The sequence below is a fragment of the Acomys russatus genome, chromosome 32 (genome assembly GCF_903995435.1).
Source record: "Acomys russatus chromosome 32, mAcoRus1.1, whole genome shotgun sequence".
In the NCBI taxonomy this organism is placed as follows: domain Eukaryota; kingdom Metazoa; phylum Chordata; class Mammalia; order Rodentia; family Muridae; genus Acomys; species Acomys russatus.
In genome coordinates, this window is record NC_067168.1 from 33,434,308 (window position 1) to 33,453,826 (window position 19,519).

At 40.3% G+C, this 19,519-nt stretch overlaps 1 protein-coding gene across 1 annotated transcript in view; it reads right to left on the minus strand.

Moving 5' to 3' along the window:
* The window catches only part of Dock3 (dedicator of cytokinesis 3), a 328,616-nt gene that overhangs the window by 72,101 nt on the left and 236,996 nt on the right, over positions 1–19,519 (minus strand). Inside the window, exons 22-25 of the mRNA XM_051140503.1 lie at positions 18,198–18,279; positions 10,328–10,498; positions 5,744–5,936; positions 1,545–1,672 (exon numbers count right to left, since the gene is read on the minus strand). Coding sequence (XP_050996460.1) covers positions 1,545–1,672; positions 5,744–5,936; positions 10,328–10,498; positions 18,198–18,279 — 574 coding nt within the window. The remainder of the gene's footprint in view (positions 1–1,544; positions 1,673–5,743; positions 5,937–10,327; positions 10,499–18,197; positions 18,280–19,519) is intronic.

Here is a 19,519-nt window from a genome sequence, read left to right on the forward strand (position 1 = left end):
TTTGTACTTACAATTCTAAGAAAATTCCCAGGAATCCAAACTTAATCTCTTTGGATAGAAACAGATGATGAAACATGACTGAGCTTCTTTTTTTTTTTTTTTTTTTTTTTTGTGATTTCTTTTTTTTTTAATTAATTTATTCTTGTTACATCTCAATGTTTATCCCATCCCTTGTATCTTCCCATTCTCCCATTATTCCCCTCCCCTTTGACTGTTCCTGAAGGAGATTACCTCCCCCATATATGCTCATAGGGTATCAAGTCGCTTCTTGGCAACCTGCTGTCCTTCCTCTGAGTGCCACCAGGTCTCCCCCTCCAGGGGACATGGTCAAATGTGAGGCACCAGAGTACGTGAGAAAGTCATATCCCACTCTCCACTCAACTGTGGAGAATGTTCTGACCGTTGGCTAGATCTGGGTAGGGGCTTAAAGTTTGCCGCCTGTATTGTCCTTGGCTGGTGCCTTAGTTTGAGCAGGACCCCTGGGCCCAAATCTGTCTATCATAATGTTCTACTTGTAGGTTTCTAGGACCCTCTGGATCCTTCTACTTTGCTATTCTCCCATGCTTCTCTCATCTAGAGTCCCAATAGGATGTCCTCCCCTCTGTCCCAGTTTCCTGGTTAGTGAAGACTTTCGTGGGACATGCCCCTTGGGCTAGTATGCAGATATAAGTGCGTATATACCATTTGATTCTTTCTGCTTCTGGGTTAACTCACTCATTATGATCATTTCTAGCTCAATCCATTTATCCACAAATTTCGGGAATTCCTTGTTTTTAATAGCTGAGTAGTATTCCATAGTGTATATGTACCACAGTTTTTTATCCATTCTTCTACTGATGGACACTTAGGCTGTTTCCATGTTCTGGCTATTATGAATAAGGCTGCTATGAACATGGTTGAGCAAATTTTCTTGTTGCGTGCTGGAGCATCTTCTGGGTATATTCCAAGGAGTGGAATAGCTGGGTCTTGAGGAAGCCCTATTCCCATTTTTCTGAGATAGCACCAGATAGATTTCCAAAGTGGGTGTACTAGTTTGCATTCCCACCAGCAATGAAGGAGTATTCCTCTCTCCCCACATCCTCGCCAGCATGTGGTGTCACTTGAATTTTTGATCTTAGACATTCTGATGGGTGTAAGATGGAATCACAGAAGTTGTTTTGATTTGCATTTCCCTGATGACTAAGGAGGTTGAGCATTTCTTTAAGTGTTTCTCAGCCATTTGATATTCCTCTGTTGAGAATTCACTGTTTAGTTCCAAGCCCCATTTCTCAATTGAGTTATTTGGTTTGGTAGTGTTTAATTTCTTGACTGAATCCATGGGAAGTGATAAACCAGTGTACATTTATAATAGTATAATTATTAATACACCAAAGATGCACTGCATGAGAAACCTGCTTGGCACACACAGGCTTTGGGCACTTTTCTTTCACCAATAAAGCCATCTCTGATGGACAAGTGTACAAAGTGATCGCTGTTGGCCTGCTCCTGACTAAAATAACATACGATCAGGGCAGAGGTAAGAGGGGAGTGTGTGGGGTCACTACCAGAGAGCTGGTCTTGACGATGGAGAAGATGCTGCCCAGAATCCCTGAGCAGATGAGCAACTCTTTCTGCTGTCTCAGGTGAAGATGAATGTGATGAAGAACCACAGGAAGTAGGATGCGACGGGATTCTAGGATAGAAAACAGAGATGAGGTTGTCCATTGGAGGACAGCTAGCTACTACTACAAGACAGTGGCACTGTGAGACTTAAAGGTGAAGTTAAGCCGGGCGGTGGTGGCTCACACCTTTAATCCCAGCAATTGGGAAGCAGAGGCAGGTGGGTCTCTGTGAGTTCAAGGCCAGCCTGGTCTACACAGTGAGTTCCAGGACAGCCAGGGCTGTTACACAGAGAAATCCTGTCTCAAAAAACCAAACCAAACCAAACCAAACCAAACCAAACAAAAAAGGAAGTGAAGTTAAGAATAGAGTCACAGGAGAGCTTACCAACTTCCAAAAGTCTAAAAGTCTTGTGCCTAGGAATTATAAGTCTCAGGAGGCAGAGGCAGGTGGATTGCTGTGAGTTCGAGGCCAGCCTGGTCTACAAAGCAAGTCCAGGACAGCCAAGGCTACACAGAGAAATCCTGTCTCAAAAACAAAACAAAACAAACAAACAAACAAATCCCAAACAATAAGAAAAAGGAAATTGTAAGTCATCCTATGACATGCTTTCTCCATTTTTTTCCTTTATTATTATTTTAGACTCCTACACTAATGATATCTGATAAGTAGAAGTCTGCTTCCAAATGATATCTCTTAGATGATTAAACACCAAATTAAAAGCAGTTTGTAGTGAACAAAAATCCATGTAGATGTCACACTTATCATGAACCAGATTAGTAGGCTTACTAGGAGTTACCAACTGCTGCTGTTCATGCCATGGCTAAGTAGCCTGCCGTTCCTATTCTGGTATGCACTCACCTTGTCAAACCATCTGGCCTATCTCTTTTCTGTCACTTTTCTGTTAGACTGCTATTGGCATGTTCACAGGAGTGGAACAGGAGTGTAATGTTAGCCTGTCATAGCCTTTGATAACTAGGGAGCTTTTATGCCAAACGTACTGAATACATTAAAATATCTTTCTCTTCTTCTTCCTCCTCCTTCTTCTTCATATTACCAGAATAGCATTTCATGAAGAAGAAACCATGTCTGGAACCCCTAATTCAGACAGGCTGAATTATATTCAAACTCCCTTACTAATTCATTTCAAGTTCTTTAAAAAATTATTTATTTATTTCTTATTAAGTATACAGTGTTCTGTCTACATGTATACCTGCAGGCCAGAAGAGGACATCAGATCATATTACAGATGGTTGTGAACCATCGTGTGGTTGCTGGGAATTGAACTCAGGACCTCTGGAAGAGCAGGCAGCACTCTTAACCACTGAGCCATCTCTCCAGCCCTCATTTCAAGTTCTTAAGCAGACTGACACCTCTTCTCATAGGCTTGATTTTCCCTTTGTGTAAAATGGGGTATTAATGGCCGCTTCCACTAAGTAAAATGCCACTGTGAACATGTTTCTGGTACCCTAAACTCTTACACGATAGTGATTGTGCATCCCTGCAGATACTGTCCTAGTTGGCCATAATGATTCAGTTAGATGAAAAATAACCCAAACCATGGAAAATATAATTTATTATTTATATTTGACCATAGTTAAAAGTTCCACATGAAAGCTGGGCAGTGGTGGCGCACACCTTTAATCCCAGCACTCGGGAAGCAGAGGCAAGTGGATTGCTATGAGTTCAAGCCAGCCTGGTCTACAAAGCGAGTCCAGGACAGCCAAGGCTATACAGAGAAACCTTGTCTTGAAACCACTCCCCGCAAGAAAAATTTCTACATGACCTTCAGAAATAATTTCTTTCATGTTTATATTATGCATATAGGTGTTTTGTCTGTACACTACATACATACAGTGGCTATGGAGGTCAAAAGAGGGCAGTAGATTTGCTAGGACAGTAATTACAGGTGGGTGATGCTGGAAATTGAACCTAGAACATCTGGAGAAGTAGTCAGTGCTCTTAACCATTAAACCGTGTCTATGGCCTCCAGAAAAAAAAATTAAGCCAAAGATAAATTACATGATGTATGAGGGATTTTGACAGTGTTTTGTCAAATACTTACAAGCTGTTAAGAAAGAACAGATAGCTGTTCTATAATATTTGTATTTTAGAACAAAATACAAACATAGATTTGTAACAACCAGCTACTGCTTTCAGATAGAACTGCAGTTTGTTGTTAGAACATGCCAAAGACAACTGGTATGTTCAGAGAATAAAGAATTGTGTATATGATGTCAATGGTAAAGAGCCTGTTTTAGGGAAGGTGCTATAACTCAATTACAATAAAATGCAAATGAAAATTTAGTGGTGGATTGTCATAAAATCCAACTACATAGTCCAATGTGAGTTTTCTTAAGTGACTGTGGAAAGCATTTAAACACATACAAAAATAATAGAAGCAAAAAATGTCAGTCAGAGCACTTGTATATTTCATTTTCTGAAAGCACTCTTTTTTGACAATACATAAAGTGAGAACTATAAGGACAGAGTCCAGATCACTGATAACATTTTCAGCCTAAAGCAGGAGAGAGCAGTTCATCACCAATAGCTGCTGGAGGAGGGCTGATCTCATGACAGCAGTACCCTCAGCAGTGTTCTACACTGGTAAAGCTAAGTCAGTGAGAACAGCTCCTTAGTATTCCAAGTGCATACAGCACTGAATTAATAACTTGTTCTTATGCTTTGAAGTCAAACATTAAAAATTAATATGTAAAGTTCTAATTATGAAAATTCAGATAACTTTTGCTGACGCTTCAGATTTATTCCTGTGCTTGGAGGTTTATTCTAGAACAGTGGTATCCTACTTAAGTACTCAGGCTCATATTTGATGCTGTGGAAGGTTGAAATTGATCACAAGCAATATAGTTTCAAGGATAAATCCAAAGGCTCTTTCTGAAAGGTATCCTGGACTCTTGATGGCCTAATGGCTGTCCTGATGGCCTAAGGACTATGAAAGGTTTTCTGTCCATTTCTCCCTCTCTGTCTGTCTCTGTCTCTCTGTGTCTGTGTCTGTGTCTGTGTCTGTGTCTGTGTCTCTGTCTCTCTCTCGGGTTTCTCTGTGTAGTCTTGACTGTCCTGGACTCGCTGTGTAGACCAGGCTGGCCTCGAACTCACAGAGATCCGCCTGTCTCTGCCTCCTGAGTGCTGGGATTAAAGGCATGCGCCACCACACCGAGCTCCAATTCTCTTAAAAAAAGAAAAAGAGTAAAAGAATCTGATTGGTGAGTCAAGGAAATAAACAAGCATAGGGTTTTCCAGGCCCCCTTTCTGGGCCTTTTAAACTTTGTTGGCTTATCCTCATCTTCTTGGAATGAACCCTTTTCTTCTGTTCTCTTTCCTCCCCCTTTGTCCTTTCATCTGACTAGTGTGGCAGGAACTTGATATGTAGACCAGGGTGGTCTTGATGCATAGAGATCTGACTGTCTCTACCTCCCAAGTGCTGAGATTAGAAATGTGTGCTACCTTGCCTGGCTGAGACTAGTGCCCCTTTAAAAGAGATCTCAGAGATTTCTCTTGCTCCTCCTGCTGGGTGATAAAACAGAGAAGAGAGATACCTGTGAAACTGGAAGTAGGCTCAACTAGACATCAAACCTACTGGCACCTTGATCCTGAACTTTCTAATCTTTAGAAATGTAAAAATTAAGCATTTAAACCTTTTAGGTTTTGTTTTGTTTTAGAGACAGGGTTCCATGTAACCCAGGCTGACTTCAAACTTGCTACGGAACCAAGGATCACCCTTAATTTTCATGTGCTGAATTACAGGCATTTGTCCTCATGTGTACACACACACACACACACACACACACACACACACACACACACACACACACACACACGTCTTCCTATGTAGCCCAGGCTGGCCTGGAACTCAGAGATACAACTGGTATTATACCCAGCACTATTTTTTGTTTTAAAGCCACCTAGCTTATGAAATGTTACTGCTACAGCAGTGAAGGAACTAACACAATACCCGATGAGCATGTCCTAAGGTGTCACATAGTTTACTAAAATCTGTACACTTTTAAAGGGTCAGTGGCTTCTTACATCATTGTTGTTAAATGGATACTTTTAACAGTTTAAACTTGGCTACCATCCAGGAAGGGAAGAAATAAAATCTGAGTCTCTTTTCAACTTAATTTACCTGAAAAAGAAAACAGGCGACTGTCCACTGTCCTGGCGATAGACTGCAGCTTCACCACATCCATTGACTGCCCAATGTGCACAGTGCTAGGCATGCTCCCCAGTGTGCCCCTCACAAACTCTGCTACCTCTTGTACAGTAAACATTTGCAGCAGCTCATCAAAGATGGTGGGGAAAGAATTAAGTAGTGCAGCCTGTGGGAGCAAGTAAAGCTGTGGTTAGTGCAAAGCTAGGTTTGTGCTTATCTTGCATGTTCAAAGGTATGAGGTTGAAAGAGTTTCAAAAGGCAATCTGTAGCACCCCTGCCTTGTGAGGGTTCTTGCCTGGCCCTTGACTCTACTCAGCCCTACAGCACTCTTGGAGCAAAAATAAAACAAAACAAGAGATTTTTTACTAGGGCTCAGGCCACTTGAAGGCATTTGCAGACAAAAGAAGGAGGTATAAGGATAAATTTGCACAATGTAGCTTAAGAGAAACAGCTAATTTTCCTCATTAAGTGGATTTAAACTTTTTGCCTTTATGACTAAGCTTTTGACTTTTTAATTTTAGTTCCCAATGAAAGGTGAGTGCCTTCACAAAGCACCAGCTGGACTCCATTAATCGCAGCAACCCAGCTTTAAGAACTAGACCATTTTCCAGGGCTAGTGATATTTGTATATAATCATATAATCTGAGGACTATGTAAAATAATTTCCCACATGTGCTCTCTGGCAGTCTCAAGTATAAATTCATAAATATGAGAAACATATGGATTCATGAGTTATAAACTCTTGAGGACTACTGATAATGCGAAGAATTCAGTGACTCAGATGACCCAAACAAGGAGGGGAGGAGAGAGGAAGAGTGTGAGGGGAGGGGAGAGGGAGAGAGAAAATAACGTGTACACGGGTTTCTAGGATCTAAGCTCTGAAAGCAAGATGTGGTCTCTTGAGGAAAATATGACAATTTATTTTAATGAGGTGGGGGAAGCATGATGGCATTAGTAGTTTTACTTATTTATTCACTTAGATCACATTTGTTTATTTATTTATTTAGTGGGGGAGCACATGCTCATGTGGAGGTCAGAGGACGGCTTGTGGGAGTTGGTTCTCTCATTTCACCATGTGGGACCTGGTGATCAAACTCAGGTCATCAGGGTTGGCATCATGAGCCTTTACCTGCTGAGCCATCTTGCTGCCCCAATCTGATAATATTGATCCATAACTTTTGAGAGGCAGAACACTATAGGAGAAAAATAATAGATTTTTAAATTAGACACATATGAGTTCAAATTCCAGCTTTAAGCCAGGGGTGGTGCTTCATGTCTGTAATTTCAGCTACTCAGGAGGTTGAGGCAGGGGGTTGCAAGTTTAAGACCAGCCTGGATGATATAACAAGACTTAATATAAATAAGTAAATTCTCAGTGCTATATGTTTGATAAATTGTCCTAATCCTTGTTTTTCTCATCTATAAAGTGGGGGCAATGCTGCTACTGGCATATGGGCATTAGGTGCATTGTTTCCAGCAGAGTACCTAGAACACAATAGTTCTTCAATAAAAGCTCTGTGACATTAAGTGTCAACTTGTCAAAGTTTAGGATCACCTGGAAGATGGGTCTCTGGTCATGCCTGTTAGAGATGAACTTAATTATGTTAACTAATGTGGGAAGACCCATCTTTATTATAGGCAGGTATTTCCTGGACAGGGGATCCTGAACTGTATAAATGGAGAAAGCTGAGCAGCAACAGGCATTCATTGCTCTGTGCTTCTTGACTGGGTATGCGGTGTGGCCAGCTGCTTCAAGCTCCTGCTGCCTTGATGGCCGCTGTGATGAACTGTACCTTGAACTATGATGAGTTGCTTTTGTGACAATATTTTACCACAGCAGGGAGAAAAGAAGCCAAGATGAAGTAGCTCTTATTTTCTCCCAGTATTTATTGAAAATACCATGAAGGAAAGTTTTTATACTTCTTAGTCTTCTCATACCACTAATACAAACAAGGTTTAAAAGGGAAACAGAAGTATCACCTTAAGAACAGAGGTAGCATCTCACTTTTAACAACTGAGCTGGGATTGTGGGGTGTCAGTGTGTGTGGGAATGTTTTTCTTAAATGGTTCGTTAGTCAGTAGATAGTGGTGTAGAGTGAAAATTTATGTCATGGGAAAGGCCTGTATTACTGTCCTTTATGTTAAGGGCAGACTAAAGTATAAAATTCAGGCCGGGCGTGGTGGCGCACGCCTATAATCCCAGCACTTGGGAGGCAGAGGCAGTTGGATCGCTGTGAGTTCGAGGCCAGCCTGGTCTACAAAGTGAGTCCAGGACAGCCAAGGCTACACAGAAAAACTCTGTCTCAAAAAATAAAAAAAAAAAAAACAAAAAAAAAACCATATGAAATACAAGAAAAATTATTTTACAGCAGTTAAATCCAGCACCCAAACATATAAACAATTCAGATACAAAAGACAAAACAGGGCGGGGTAAGTATGTCATATCAGTAATAACACTGTAGCCAATTTCTTCCTGTACATGATGAAATTTCCTGCAATTCTTCACTTCTTCTTCTTCTTCTTCTTTTTTTACTCTAACAACTTCTGATAGTCAGGATCAAAGATGGTCTAACTGAATAGTAAATTTCTCAAGAGTTCTGAAACTCATGAAATAAGCTTGGCAACAAAGAATCAGATGTGCACCCTGAACATAGCTAAGCTGATACCAGGTCTACCAGGTAGGTCTAACTATCTGTCCTGATGTGGTAGGAGCACCACTGTTTGTACAAAGTATCACCAAATACCTAGAAAGCATATCTACTCTGCTCTGTTAGCTACCACTGCTCTCCCTATAACAATTTTTGGCTGGGGGTGGGGGAGAAACAGCAGGTAGCCTTGACTCCTTTTAGAAGGAAAAGATAGATTGGGAAAAAGTTGGGGAGAAAAAACTGAGTTTCTAGTGGTACTTTAAAGTGAGACCACAGAAGGAGTTTCCTTTGAGGAGCTCTTGATTTTTTTTTTTCTCTGTGTAGCCTTGGCTGTCTTGGACTAGCTTTGTAGACTAGGCTGGCCTCGAACTCACAGAGATCCACCTGCCTCTGCCTCCCGAGTGCTGGGAATAAAGGCGTGTGCCACCAAGCCCGGCCTTGAGGAGCTGTTGAAAACCTTGAGGTTTTTTTGGTTTTGTTTTTTCATACAGCTCCCAGATGACCACTTGCTGTTTGGCCAAGGAACCTAAAGGTTATTTATGGGAATCAAGAGACAATATAGAAACAAGTGCAAGACACACACACACACACACAAAAAAATAGCAGACTATTCTAAACTCAAATGAGATAGGGTTTAAATATACATTTTCACTAATAACATATGCAGTAATGGAATAGGTAGACAGAGAAGCTATCTGATCTCTGTTGACACTTTTTTGCATAACTGGCTTCAAGAAGCCAAAGAACTATAATCCCTTAGATAAAAGAGTGCTAATTTGATAGGAGAAAATAACCCTTAGGTGGGTGGATTAATAAATGTTTGATTTATTATAGCATAAATTGCCTTGGTAAAGGTAACAGACCAGGAAATTTTGATATTAGAAATAAAATTTCTACATTGATATTTCTAATAGAATCTAGCTCTAATTCTTAGTGCATTCAATTATTCCTATTAGCTTTCAATTTATCCCATTCTTAACATCTGTAATGGACAAGTTGTAATAAAAATTAACTAGGAAATAAAATTACCTGTATATTTTAAATGTTCCCTGTGAATACAATGTTCATAACTAGTATAGTAAGGTAACTAACAAATTTGGTGTAAAGAGAATGCATACTAGCAAAGCTCTGCTGCTTTTCTGTATAAAGCCACTAAACTCTTTCATACCTCATAGCTGATGCAAAGCAATCAGCAGCATTTGTACTACCAGATACTTCCTTGTAAATCACCTCTTTGCCAACAACAGAATCTCATCACAGTTTCCTCATTTCTGGAAATCGGGACAAAGAAACCACCTGCTAAGACAAAGGCTTCTAGAAGCAATGCTTCCCCCCACAGTAGATGTAGACGTCTGCCCATGAATGTGCCTGTCACTATTAAGGTCCTACCCCTACTGTTAAACTACTTGCTGCTAATGGCTTCAGAGAAAGGGGAGATCACTGCCTTCAGTTGTACACCCACTGGATACCCCACCAGGCACTGACAGAAGTTCCAATCCAATGGTCACACAGACGGCCATGATTAAACTCAATGGGCCACAAAACCAAGCCAAAAGTCAAGAATCTTGGAAAGGGACTGGTAAGGAAGAGCAGAAAGTTGTTAAGGATGGAAAGAGGTAAAAGAGGGTTGGGGGAAAAGGAATCAAAAGCTGTATATGTTCGTCAAAGAAATAATTAAGTTAAAAAATCCCCGAAATTATCAGGCATGGTGATGCATGTCTTTAATCCCAGCACTTGGGGAGGCAGAGGCAGGTGGATCTCTGAGAGTTCAAGGCCATCCTGGTCTACAGAGCGAGTCCAGGACAGCTAAGGCTACACAGAGGAACCCTGTCTTGAAAAAAAAAATCCCCCAAACAACACAACACAACAGCGACAAGAAACCCTACACTGTTTCCCCCAGTTCACAGACCTGAGTGAAGAGGAGTGTTTCTGAGTTTCTACTGTCCAGACTCAGCACAAACCGGATGGACTGGAAAAGCTCCTGGATGCTAGACCGGAATTGCTCTTCTTCCATCCCACACGTGGCTCTTGAATACAGGATTCGTGACTGCACAATGAACTTGAAAAGGTACTCCAGGGCCTAGAAATGTGGGAGAAAAAGTAATGGAGAGGCACTGAAGATGGCCAGAAACTTACATACCAAGAATGTAAGGGCAGGGGGCTAGAGAGATGGATCAGCAGTTTAGAGCACTGGCTGCTCTTCCAGAGGACTGGGGTTCAGTTCCTGGCACCCACATGGTAGCTTACAACTGCCTGTAACTCCAGTTCTAGGGGATCTGACACCCCTACACAAATATACATGCAGGCAAAACAATGCACATAAAATTAAAACAAACAAACAAAAAAGAATGTAAGGGAAAAACAGCAAAAAATAGGTACTTTATTTTTTAAAAATCTTTTTTTTTTTTAATAGATCCAAACTTTATATTACTTGTGGGGTCTGTCTCATACAAAGTCAAAGAAGTCTGGAGAAAACTAGTCCTAGGTTATACAGCAGCTAGTATGCCTGACATATTCATTCTCCACTTCCTCCAAGCCATGACATCTGCCATTAACATTTCATGAGCAACACAGAAGACAATGTTCTTAAAAATTGACTTAAGAGTAGAATTTGATTTTGATGGGTCCTTGTAATTTGGGGCGATGCTTATCAACAGAGCAATTCTCCTTTAAGAGAACAGACTCCAGCCTCACACTGTTTTTTAATTAAAGAAATATCTTTCCATTATCTCGGATAATAGAAAGGCAAAGACAGTGGATTAAAACAAGTAAAATCCAGTTAAGAAAACAACTCTTAGCCTCTTTTTAGCCTGTCAGGTCTGGCTCAGAAAATTTGGTTCATATGAGTGATTGTTAGTTTAGGAAACTGTGTCTAATAAGTTGTTCTCTGCCCTCCATGTGCACATCCCACCTCCAATAAACAAATGAAGTAATTGTTTTAAGGGTGAGGAAGAAAAAAGCCAGATAAGGACTTGCATTTTCCTTCCTTACTTTCTTAGTCTGTGCCTTGGCTTCCTGCCATGATAAACAGCATTTCTTTCAACTGTTAGCCAAAACATTTTTTTTTAATTGGGAATTTGATCACACTAATGAAAAAGGTAATGAAAACAGTGGCCTCACAAAGTGCTGGGGCCCCGTTCCACAGCCTTTTAACATTGACCAGACAGCTTGAAAAGCCTGTTAATTTATAATTCCAGATAAATACTTGCAAGCTATGCACTGCTATTGTTCCAGTGTTATTTACTCTTTAGTGATTCTTCATGCCTGTGCAGCAGATAATATCAAATACCAAGATCCAATCTCATTTATTAGTTATGCCAGTAACTCAAGCAGGAGTTACTTCTTCTACTTTAACACAAATATTCTCAGCCCCAGAGAAATATCTCAGAATTTTCACATGCTTAGTGTACAAAGCGAGTGCATTATATGCCTTACTGTCAGATGCCTAACCTCAGGAGGCAAAGGGTTAGTGATACTGTAGAACATGAAAAACAGATTTTAAAAAAGTTATTTTAAAAAAATGAAACCCTAGGATAGCTGTTATATCTAGTTATCTACCACACACATCTTGAATTTTAAAAAGAAAATATTCTTATCACCACTGCTTAGCTCTTTGCTAAATATCATAAATGACAACTACACTATCTGGTCTTCAACCCCATCAGAGACACTAGAAAGAATAAAATTAATTACCTGAGTAAACAGAAAGTTCAGGTTAGCAGCTTCCAAAGTGAAAAAAAAAAAAATGACAGAGACAGTTTGCTGCCTGAACAGTCACCTAAAACTCTATAATGTTGGAGCATTATCTTCAGCTTTCTGGTCCAGTGTATCTGACAGACATATTTGTGAGACAGGAACTATTGAGGACTTGCTTACCCTGTCTTGGCAGAGTTTGGCTGTCGACTCTGCCTGCATCTAAGCTTGCCCATTTTTAGGCAGTCATTCAGGGGTTAAGATGTTTTTAGGTCTATATAGATGTTTTAAGTCGATAGAGATGAGATAGGATAGATATTGATTTACATTCAGGATTTTAGACTTACTGAGATAGGAAAGATGTTTTCTTCTAAGCTGCCAAATACAAACAGCCAAAACACTATGAATGTAACATTTATGTAATTCCTGATTGCTTTCTGGTTCTTCTTGCTGCACATAGTTTATTGTATATGTGTGTAATAATATAAATGTATATGTAAAAAAAGAAATAGCAAGGACAATGTGCTTGGTAGTTTAAAAATAAAGAGTTGTAATTTTTAGTTCTTTTCCTTAAAAGCAAAAAGACAACTACAAGAGATGTACTAAGAAATATTTAATAGTTTAGGAGGGCAGAATATAATAGTAAAGTTGCTTGCATTTTTCACCTATGATGGCGTAATTCTCTTACTAGGTTCTATGATACAAAATGGTGTGCAAAGCAACACAAGGTGCTGTCAAAGAAAGTCCTGTGTAAGAAAAACAAGCCTACTACAAATCTCCCATTACCACCTGATCTCTCCCTTTCTAACTCTTGATAACCAGATTGCTACGTCTGAGACCCCAAGGCAGAACAGGGTCAAAGGTGAAGGGTACACCTTAGGATATCTGTCCAAGATTCAAGGGACTGCTCCTAACCCTGTTTGGAGAAAATGAAGCATTTAGTTGTGGTTAAAGCAGCTAACCTGTTTTTTCTCAATAAATCAGAAAGGAGAGGAGATTACAACTTTTCTTTCTTTGTGTGTGTATAAGAGAGGCAAGGTGTGTATGATGCATAATTGGTGAGTGTACACACTAGTGTGCATGTGTAGATGTTAGAGGAAGACTTCAGGCTTCTGAATTATTCTTTTGAGACAAGGTCTCTCATAGAATCTGGAGCTAGGCTATTGGTGGGAAAGCCTTCATTTCTGCCTCCCATTGAGTTGCGGTTCTAGGCATGCTTGTGGCCATGCCAGCCTTCTTGGGTGCTAAGATTCAACTCATGTCCTCATGTTTACACAGAAGGTACTCATGTCTACTGAGTAATCTCCAACCTCTACTATAAATGTTTTATCACCAAGAAGATTCACTGTGCCCCCTTGCTCCCTGCTAAGGAAGTAACACAGCTCAGCAGTGGAAACTGTGCTATATTTGTGGAACACCTTGTCTAAAGCCGTCCTCATATTCTATTCCACAGATACTTGCTCAGTTATGTTTATTGCCATCCTATCCACAATAACTAGGGACTAGAAACAAACGTCATGCAACTGATGAATGGCTAATAAAAATGTGGTATACGCTATTCCACTCCTTGGAATATACCCAGAAGATGCTCCAGCACACAACAAGAAAATTTGCTCAACCATGTTCATAGCAGCCTTATTCATAATAGCCAGAACATGGAAACAGCCTAAGTGTCCCTCAGTAGAAGAGTGGATAAAGAAACTGTGGTACATATACACTATGGAATACTACTCAGCTATAAAAAACAAGGAATTCCCGAAATTTGTGGATAAATGGATTGAGCTAGAAATGATCATAATGAGTGAGTTAACCCAGAAGCAGAAAGAATCAAATGGTATATACTCACTTATATCTGCATACTAGCCCAAGGGGCATGTCCCACGAAAGCCTTCACTTACCAGGAAACTGGGACAGAGGGGAAGGCATCCTATTGGGACTCTAAATGAGAGACGCATGGGAGAACAGCAAAATAAAAGGATCCAGAGGGTCCTAGAAATCTACAAGTAGAACAATATGATAGGCAGATTTGGGCCCAGGGGTCCCGCTCAAACTAAGGCACCAGCCAAGGACAATACAGGAGGTAAACTTTAAACCCCTTCCCAGATCTAGCCAATGGTCAGAACATTCTCCACAGTTGAGTGGAGAGTGTGATACGACTTTCTCACATACTCTGGTGCCTCACATTTGACCATGTCCCCTGGAGGGGGAGACCTGGTGGCACTCAGAGGAAGGACAGCAAGTAGCCAAGAAGAGACTTGATACCCTATGAGAATATATAGGGGGACGTAATCCCCCTCAGGAACAGTCATAGGGGAGGGGAATAATGGGAAAATGGGGGGGGGGAGGAATGGGAGGATACAAGGGATGGGATAAACATTGAGATGTAACAAGAATAAATTAATAAAAAAAAAAAAAAATGTGGTATACACACAATGGAATTCTCTTGAGGTATAAAATGAAATAACAAAATTTTCAGGCACATGGATGGAACTAGATATACTGAGTGATGTAACCCAGACTTAGAAAGACAAACAGCACATGTTTTCTCTCATTTGTGGATCCTAGTTCTGAATCTTTAGTTGTTAGTATGTAACTTGGGTGTAACTATAGAAACCAGAAAAATAAAAAGGGACCATGAAAGGGGATGACTCAAGAAAAGGAAGGACAGTAGGACACTGGTGCTATGAAAGAGAAATGGGGAAAATGGGGAAGGGAGCTTTAGTTGGGGAGGAGCAGGGAGAAAAGATAAATAACATTAATGATATTTGAAAAAACCAAAGTGAAACATTATTTTATGTTTACTTAAACATACTCACATATGCATGCATACAAACATGTGTGTAGAGGAATTTTAATTCAGAACATGGCTGCTCTGGCAAGAGATCACATCCAAAGACTTTTTAGGTCTGTGTGATCTGGCTGGAATACAGACATGCCTTTAATCCCAGGAGACAGAGGCAGAGTTCAAGCCAGATTGGTATAGAGCAAGTTTCAGGTAAAGAAATGCTTAGGCCTAAGCATGATGCTACATATCTTTAATCCCAGCACTCAGGAGACAGAGATATGCAGATCTGTGAGTTTTAGTCAGTGCGGCTCAGGCAGTTTGGCTGCGAGTGAGTTAACAGGCAGCGCAGTGGCCTTCGTTAGTGCATTCGGTACAGGTCAGCAGAGGCAGTTGCAGCCGGAAAGCAGCATAGAGAAAGAAAAAGAGGAGGCAGTTTTTCCAGGAAAGTTTTAGAGAGACAGGTTGAAGAGATAACAAGCTAGACACAGGTGAAGACAGAGAGTAAGGAGACAGAAGATTAGAACAGATTTCTTGAGTTAGTTTGAGGCCAAGCAGAGCAATTCAGTGAGAAACTGAGAGAAGCTAGGTTGAATCAGTAAGCTTAGAGAGGCGTTTGAGCCAGAACAGCTGAGTTGGACCAACCAGCAAGAATTCAGAAAGAACTAGAGAGGGTAAGCTTATTCAGCAGTAAGTCTCAGAGGCTGAAAGCATTCTAGTCTAGATTGGGTTGTAAGAAGGCTAGAAGCTTCAAGAGTAGGCCCTAGGTTAGCAAAGGTAGGCAATAAGTCTTGGAGCTGACAATTACTTCAGGTGAATAAAAGTTGAGCGTGCGTGTGTGCGTGTATTTAACAGAATTCTGCCATGTGGTTGTTTAAATAGGAATGGCACATATATTTGATGCTTAGTCACCAGGGAGCAGTATTATTTGAAAGGATTAGAAGGATTCGGAGGTGTGACCTTATTGGAGGAAGTGTGTCACTTGGGGTTGGCATCGAGGTTTCAAAAGCCCATGCCAAGCCCGGTGTCTCTTGTGGATCAGGATGTAATTCTCAACTATGTCTCCAGCACCATGTTTGCCATGTCTGCTTGTCATGCTTCTAACCATAATGATCATGGATTAAACCTTTAAAAGTGCATGCAAGCCTCTGATTAAATACTTTCTTTTATAAGAATTGCCTTGGTCATACTGTCTCTTCATAGCAATAGAACAGTGACTAAGACATGCCACAAGGGGTAATAATGCTCTACCCAACAGCCATAGACTATCTAATAAGGCCTTCAGTGTCAAGCATGGAAAATTTCCCTTCAAGTTGTTAGTAAGGGAGTCCAAGAGACCCCAAACAAAGTAGGCTACTGCCATTGGTCTTGGCTGCCTCCCAGAACTTGAAGGTAAGGCTCTATTGTTAAAGACACTTCAGACAACAGACTTGAAGAAACAAGCTGGAGTTGACCTGGAAGCCACCTCCCTGAGACTATCCCTCATAGATGTTATGCAAGCTGTCAAAAGAGAAGAGCAAATCAATACTCCTATCCAGCTTCAAGCCTACGAACAGCAATGACCAGCTCAGCAGGACATTCCCATTGTTGTAAAGTGGCACCTCTATCTGAGAAGCAGCCAATAACTGTCTAATTAGACTTAAGGTTCCCTCAATAGGAGACAATTCATGCGTGGTATTATAAACTCAGCCACCTACTCATGGCTGGAGAGGCCATGTACCGTAGAGGAGAACCTGCTACTGCTACTTTCCTAAGCCAGTGTAACTTCTAACTGTATTTTAAACACTCATTCCTATTTCTACAGATAAATGTAGCTCTCACTCTTCATAAAAAAGCTTGTTTTTTTTTGTTTGTTTTGTTTTTTGTTTTTTTTTTTTTTTGCAGCAGATAGAGACTATTATAAAAATTCTCAACTGATAAAAATACAAAGAACAGCTGACTGTGGGTGCCCAACCCCAACTAATATATCTACAATACAGTCCTTACACCCAAGACTCAGGGAATATCACAGAAGAGGGGCAGAAAAATTGTAACAGCCAGAGGACCACAATGTGTGTTGTGAGACAGTATCTTTTATCCAAGACAGAAAAGATGTATCCATGAAATCTTAACAATATGGCTTTCTAAACAGACCTGCATATTGACATATCAATGTGGATGGAGAAATCTTCCAAATTTTCTACAGTATCTTTAAGTAATTAATTAATGGGTTCACACAAAATCTTTTGGATTTAACTCAACTTTTAGGAGATGAGCTGGTCCTATATAAGTTTTTAGTACCCAAAACAGATAGTAGCTATTTATTACAAAGGAGGAAAAAAACCAAAACTTATAGCTCCAGGTGTTATGCTCTGAGAGTCAAGTTAAGTAAAAAGAGATTTGTGATTAAAATTCTACCCATGTTCTCTGTTACAGTGTACCATGTAAGCAGGAAGAACAATATATGACAGGGGGCCAATACTTATTGTAGATATGTGATATTAAAAGAAGACAGAAAACAACATTGGAGCCATTCTCCTTTTATGACTATGTGGAAAGGGTGGGAAACATAATTAAAAAGACTACAACTACCAGGGTACAAATACAGTGCAAGGCAGAAAATGGTCATTTGAGGGCATTTCTAAAAGACGTGAAAGCTTTCTTAAGTACATTTGAACAAAAAGGATTTTATTCCTCTGAGACGGCTCTTTATTGTATAGAAAGTAACTACAAGCAGTTAACAGCCTAGAGCTGACTTCCAGTAAACAGCCTCTCACCAGCTGTTGCCAGCCAGCGATGAAAAGCAGGCTGCACTGCCCCGGAACCTACTCAAGCCAACATGCCAACATCAGACCGCAGAAGACTCCATGTTCTCTTTAAAGCCAAGGTTTTAAGGTTCTCTTTACATATGGTCCATCTATCCATTTCTTTCTTTTTGTTTAACGCAGTCTCCAAAACAGTATGTAGTAACCACCAAAGAGGGAATGGTGTTCACACTTAATGCTAACCAATGTTGCTAACAGTATTAGCTTAGAAGCGGTATCAAGACTTGGGCCAGTGAGGTGGTACACTGATCCTACTGGTAAAAGTGAGGCAGAAGAGGATGGCCAAAATCCATGTACACTTCCTGCTTCCAGGTAAAATGATCATGGGTAATGATCTTTGAAGCACAACTGAGGAGAGGAAAGGAGATTACATGGACCAAGGCGTTCATTCCTCAAAGTAGGATGGCACACTACAATTGTCTTGAACAACACACCAATGATATTACTCACAAGTAACTGTAGGAATGCCCCCCCTATGTATGGCAAGCTCAGGACATTACCCGCATGGCTTCCTGAATGTGGTCCTGCCGAATCAGTTCTGCTGAGCAGTCCATGTACCACTTCAAACAGCGGATGAGCTCCCTGGAAAGAGGAAATTTACAGAAATTTCATTTACTCAAAAGGCAATGTGGTCTTGAATGTGTATTTAGTCAAATAGAAAAATCAACAAAGAACTGTCAAATAAGAAATAATACTCTGCTGGTGAGTTAAGAGTGATGGGTCCATCACAGCTATGCAATTCTCACATTATTCAAGAGAGATACATTCTCTGTCTATAAGGAGCTACAGAATTTTATCACCAAACACACACACACACACACACACACACACACACACACACACTTTCCTATCCTCATTTTCTCCAAAACTTAGATTGTATTATATATTTTGATTTTCTTAAATTGCAGTATATCCAGCACATACAACATTAACTAGTAGACTGAATAAAAGTGTATATTTCTAAATGCCACTCCATTCCACACTTCATTTCCTGAGGACCAAGCCACCTGAGAGCAATGAGCTAACTAGGTCAGAAGTATTATAATTTAAAAGAGAAGATTTAGCAGGTTTGTATAGAGAAACTGAAACAAATTACCCTTCAGAATATGCTTTATAAGGAGGCTGATGCCACTACTAAAGGAGCCATGTGCAAGCCTTGAAGTAGAAAAGCATTAGAAGAGATGTGACAAGGTCTCGAAGGAAAGAGCTTTCAAATTTAAGGAACAAACAGGGTTTCTGAGTCTTACAGGTTGCCAGAGTAAGTGGAGAAGCTTCACACTTTTTGGCCTAGCCTGTGTGACTTTTGAAATGGAGGCAGGCACTAGGTAAGACCATAGTTTAAAGATGTCTCATCTTTAATGGCAGAAGGAAGGCTGGGCTTCCTCTAACAGTCATAGCAGGTGCTGTCAGTTTTCTGATCTTAGGGATCGGGCACAGAAGGTATGTGGCCTGATTTCTCTTGGGCTGTTGCACCTAATCTCTTTAAGGGACTATATGTTAAAATGATAGGTCCATGATATAACAGGAAGGTATATACATTTATATGGCAAGAGATCACAGAGGCAAACGGTTCAGGCTGTGGGGTCCACTAATATGCAGTTTTGTGTTCTTAGGTGCATTATTTAATCCCACTGTGCCTCATTCTATTTATTCAACACAGGGAGGAAATAACAGCACATCTCAAAGTTATTGCTGAAAACTAAGAAGGTGATACATAAAACACATAGCGTATACTCTCCAAAGTGCCAAAGTTCTAAGAACTGTGCAGCTTTACTGTGCTAATTTCATAAAATGGCAATATTTTATTTACCCAATAGGCTTA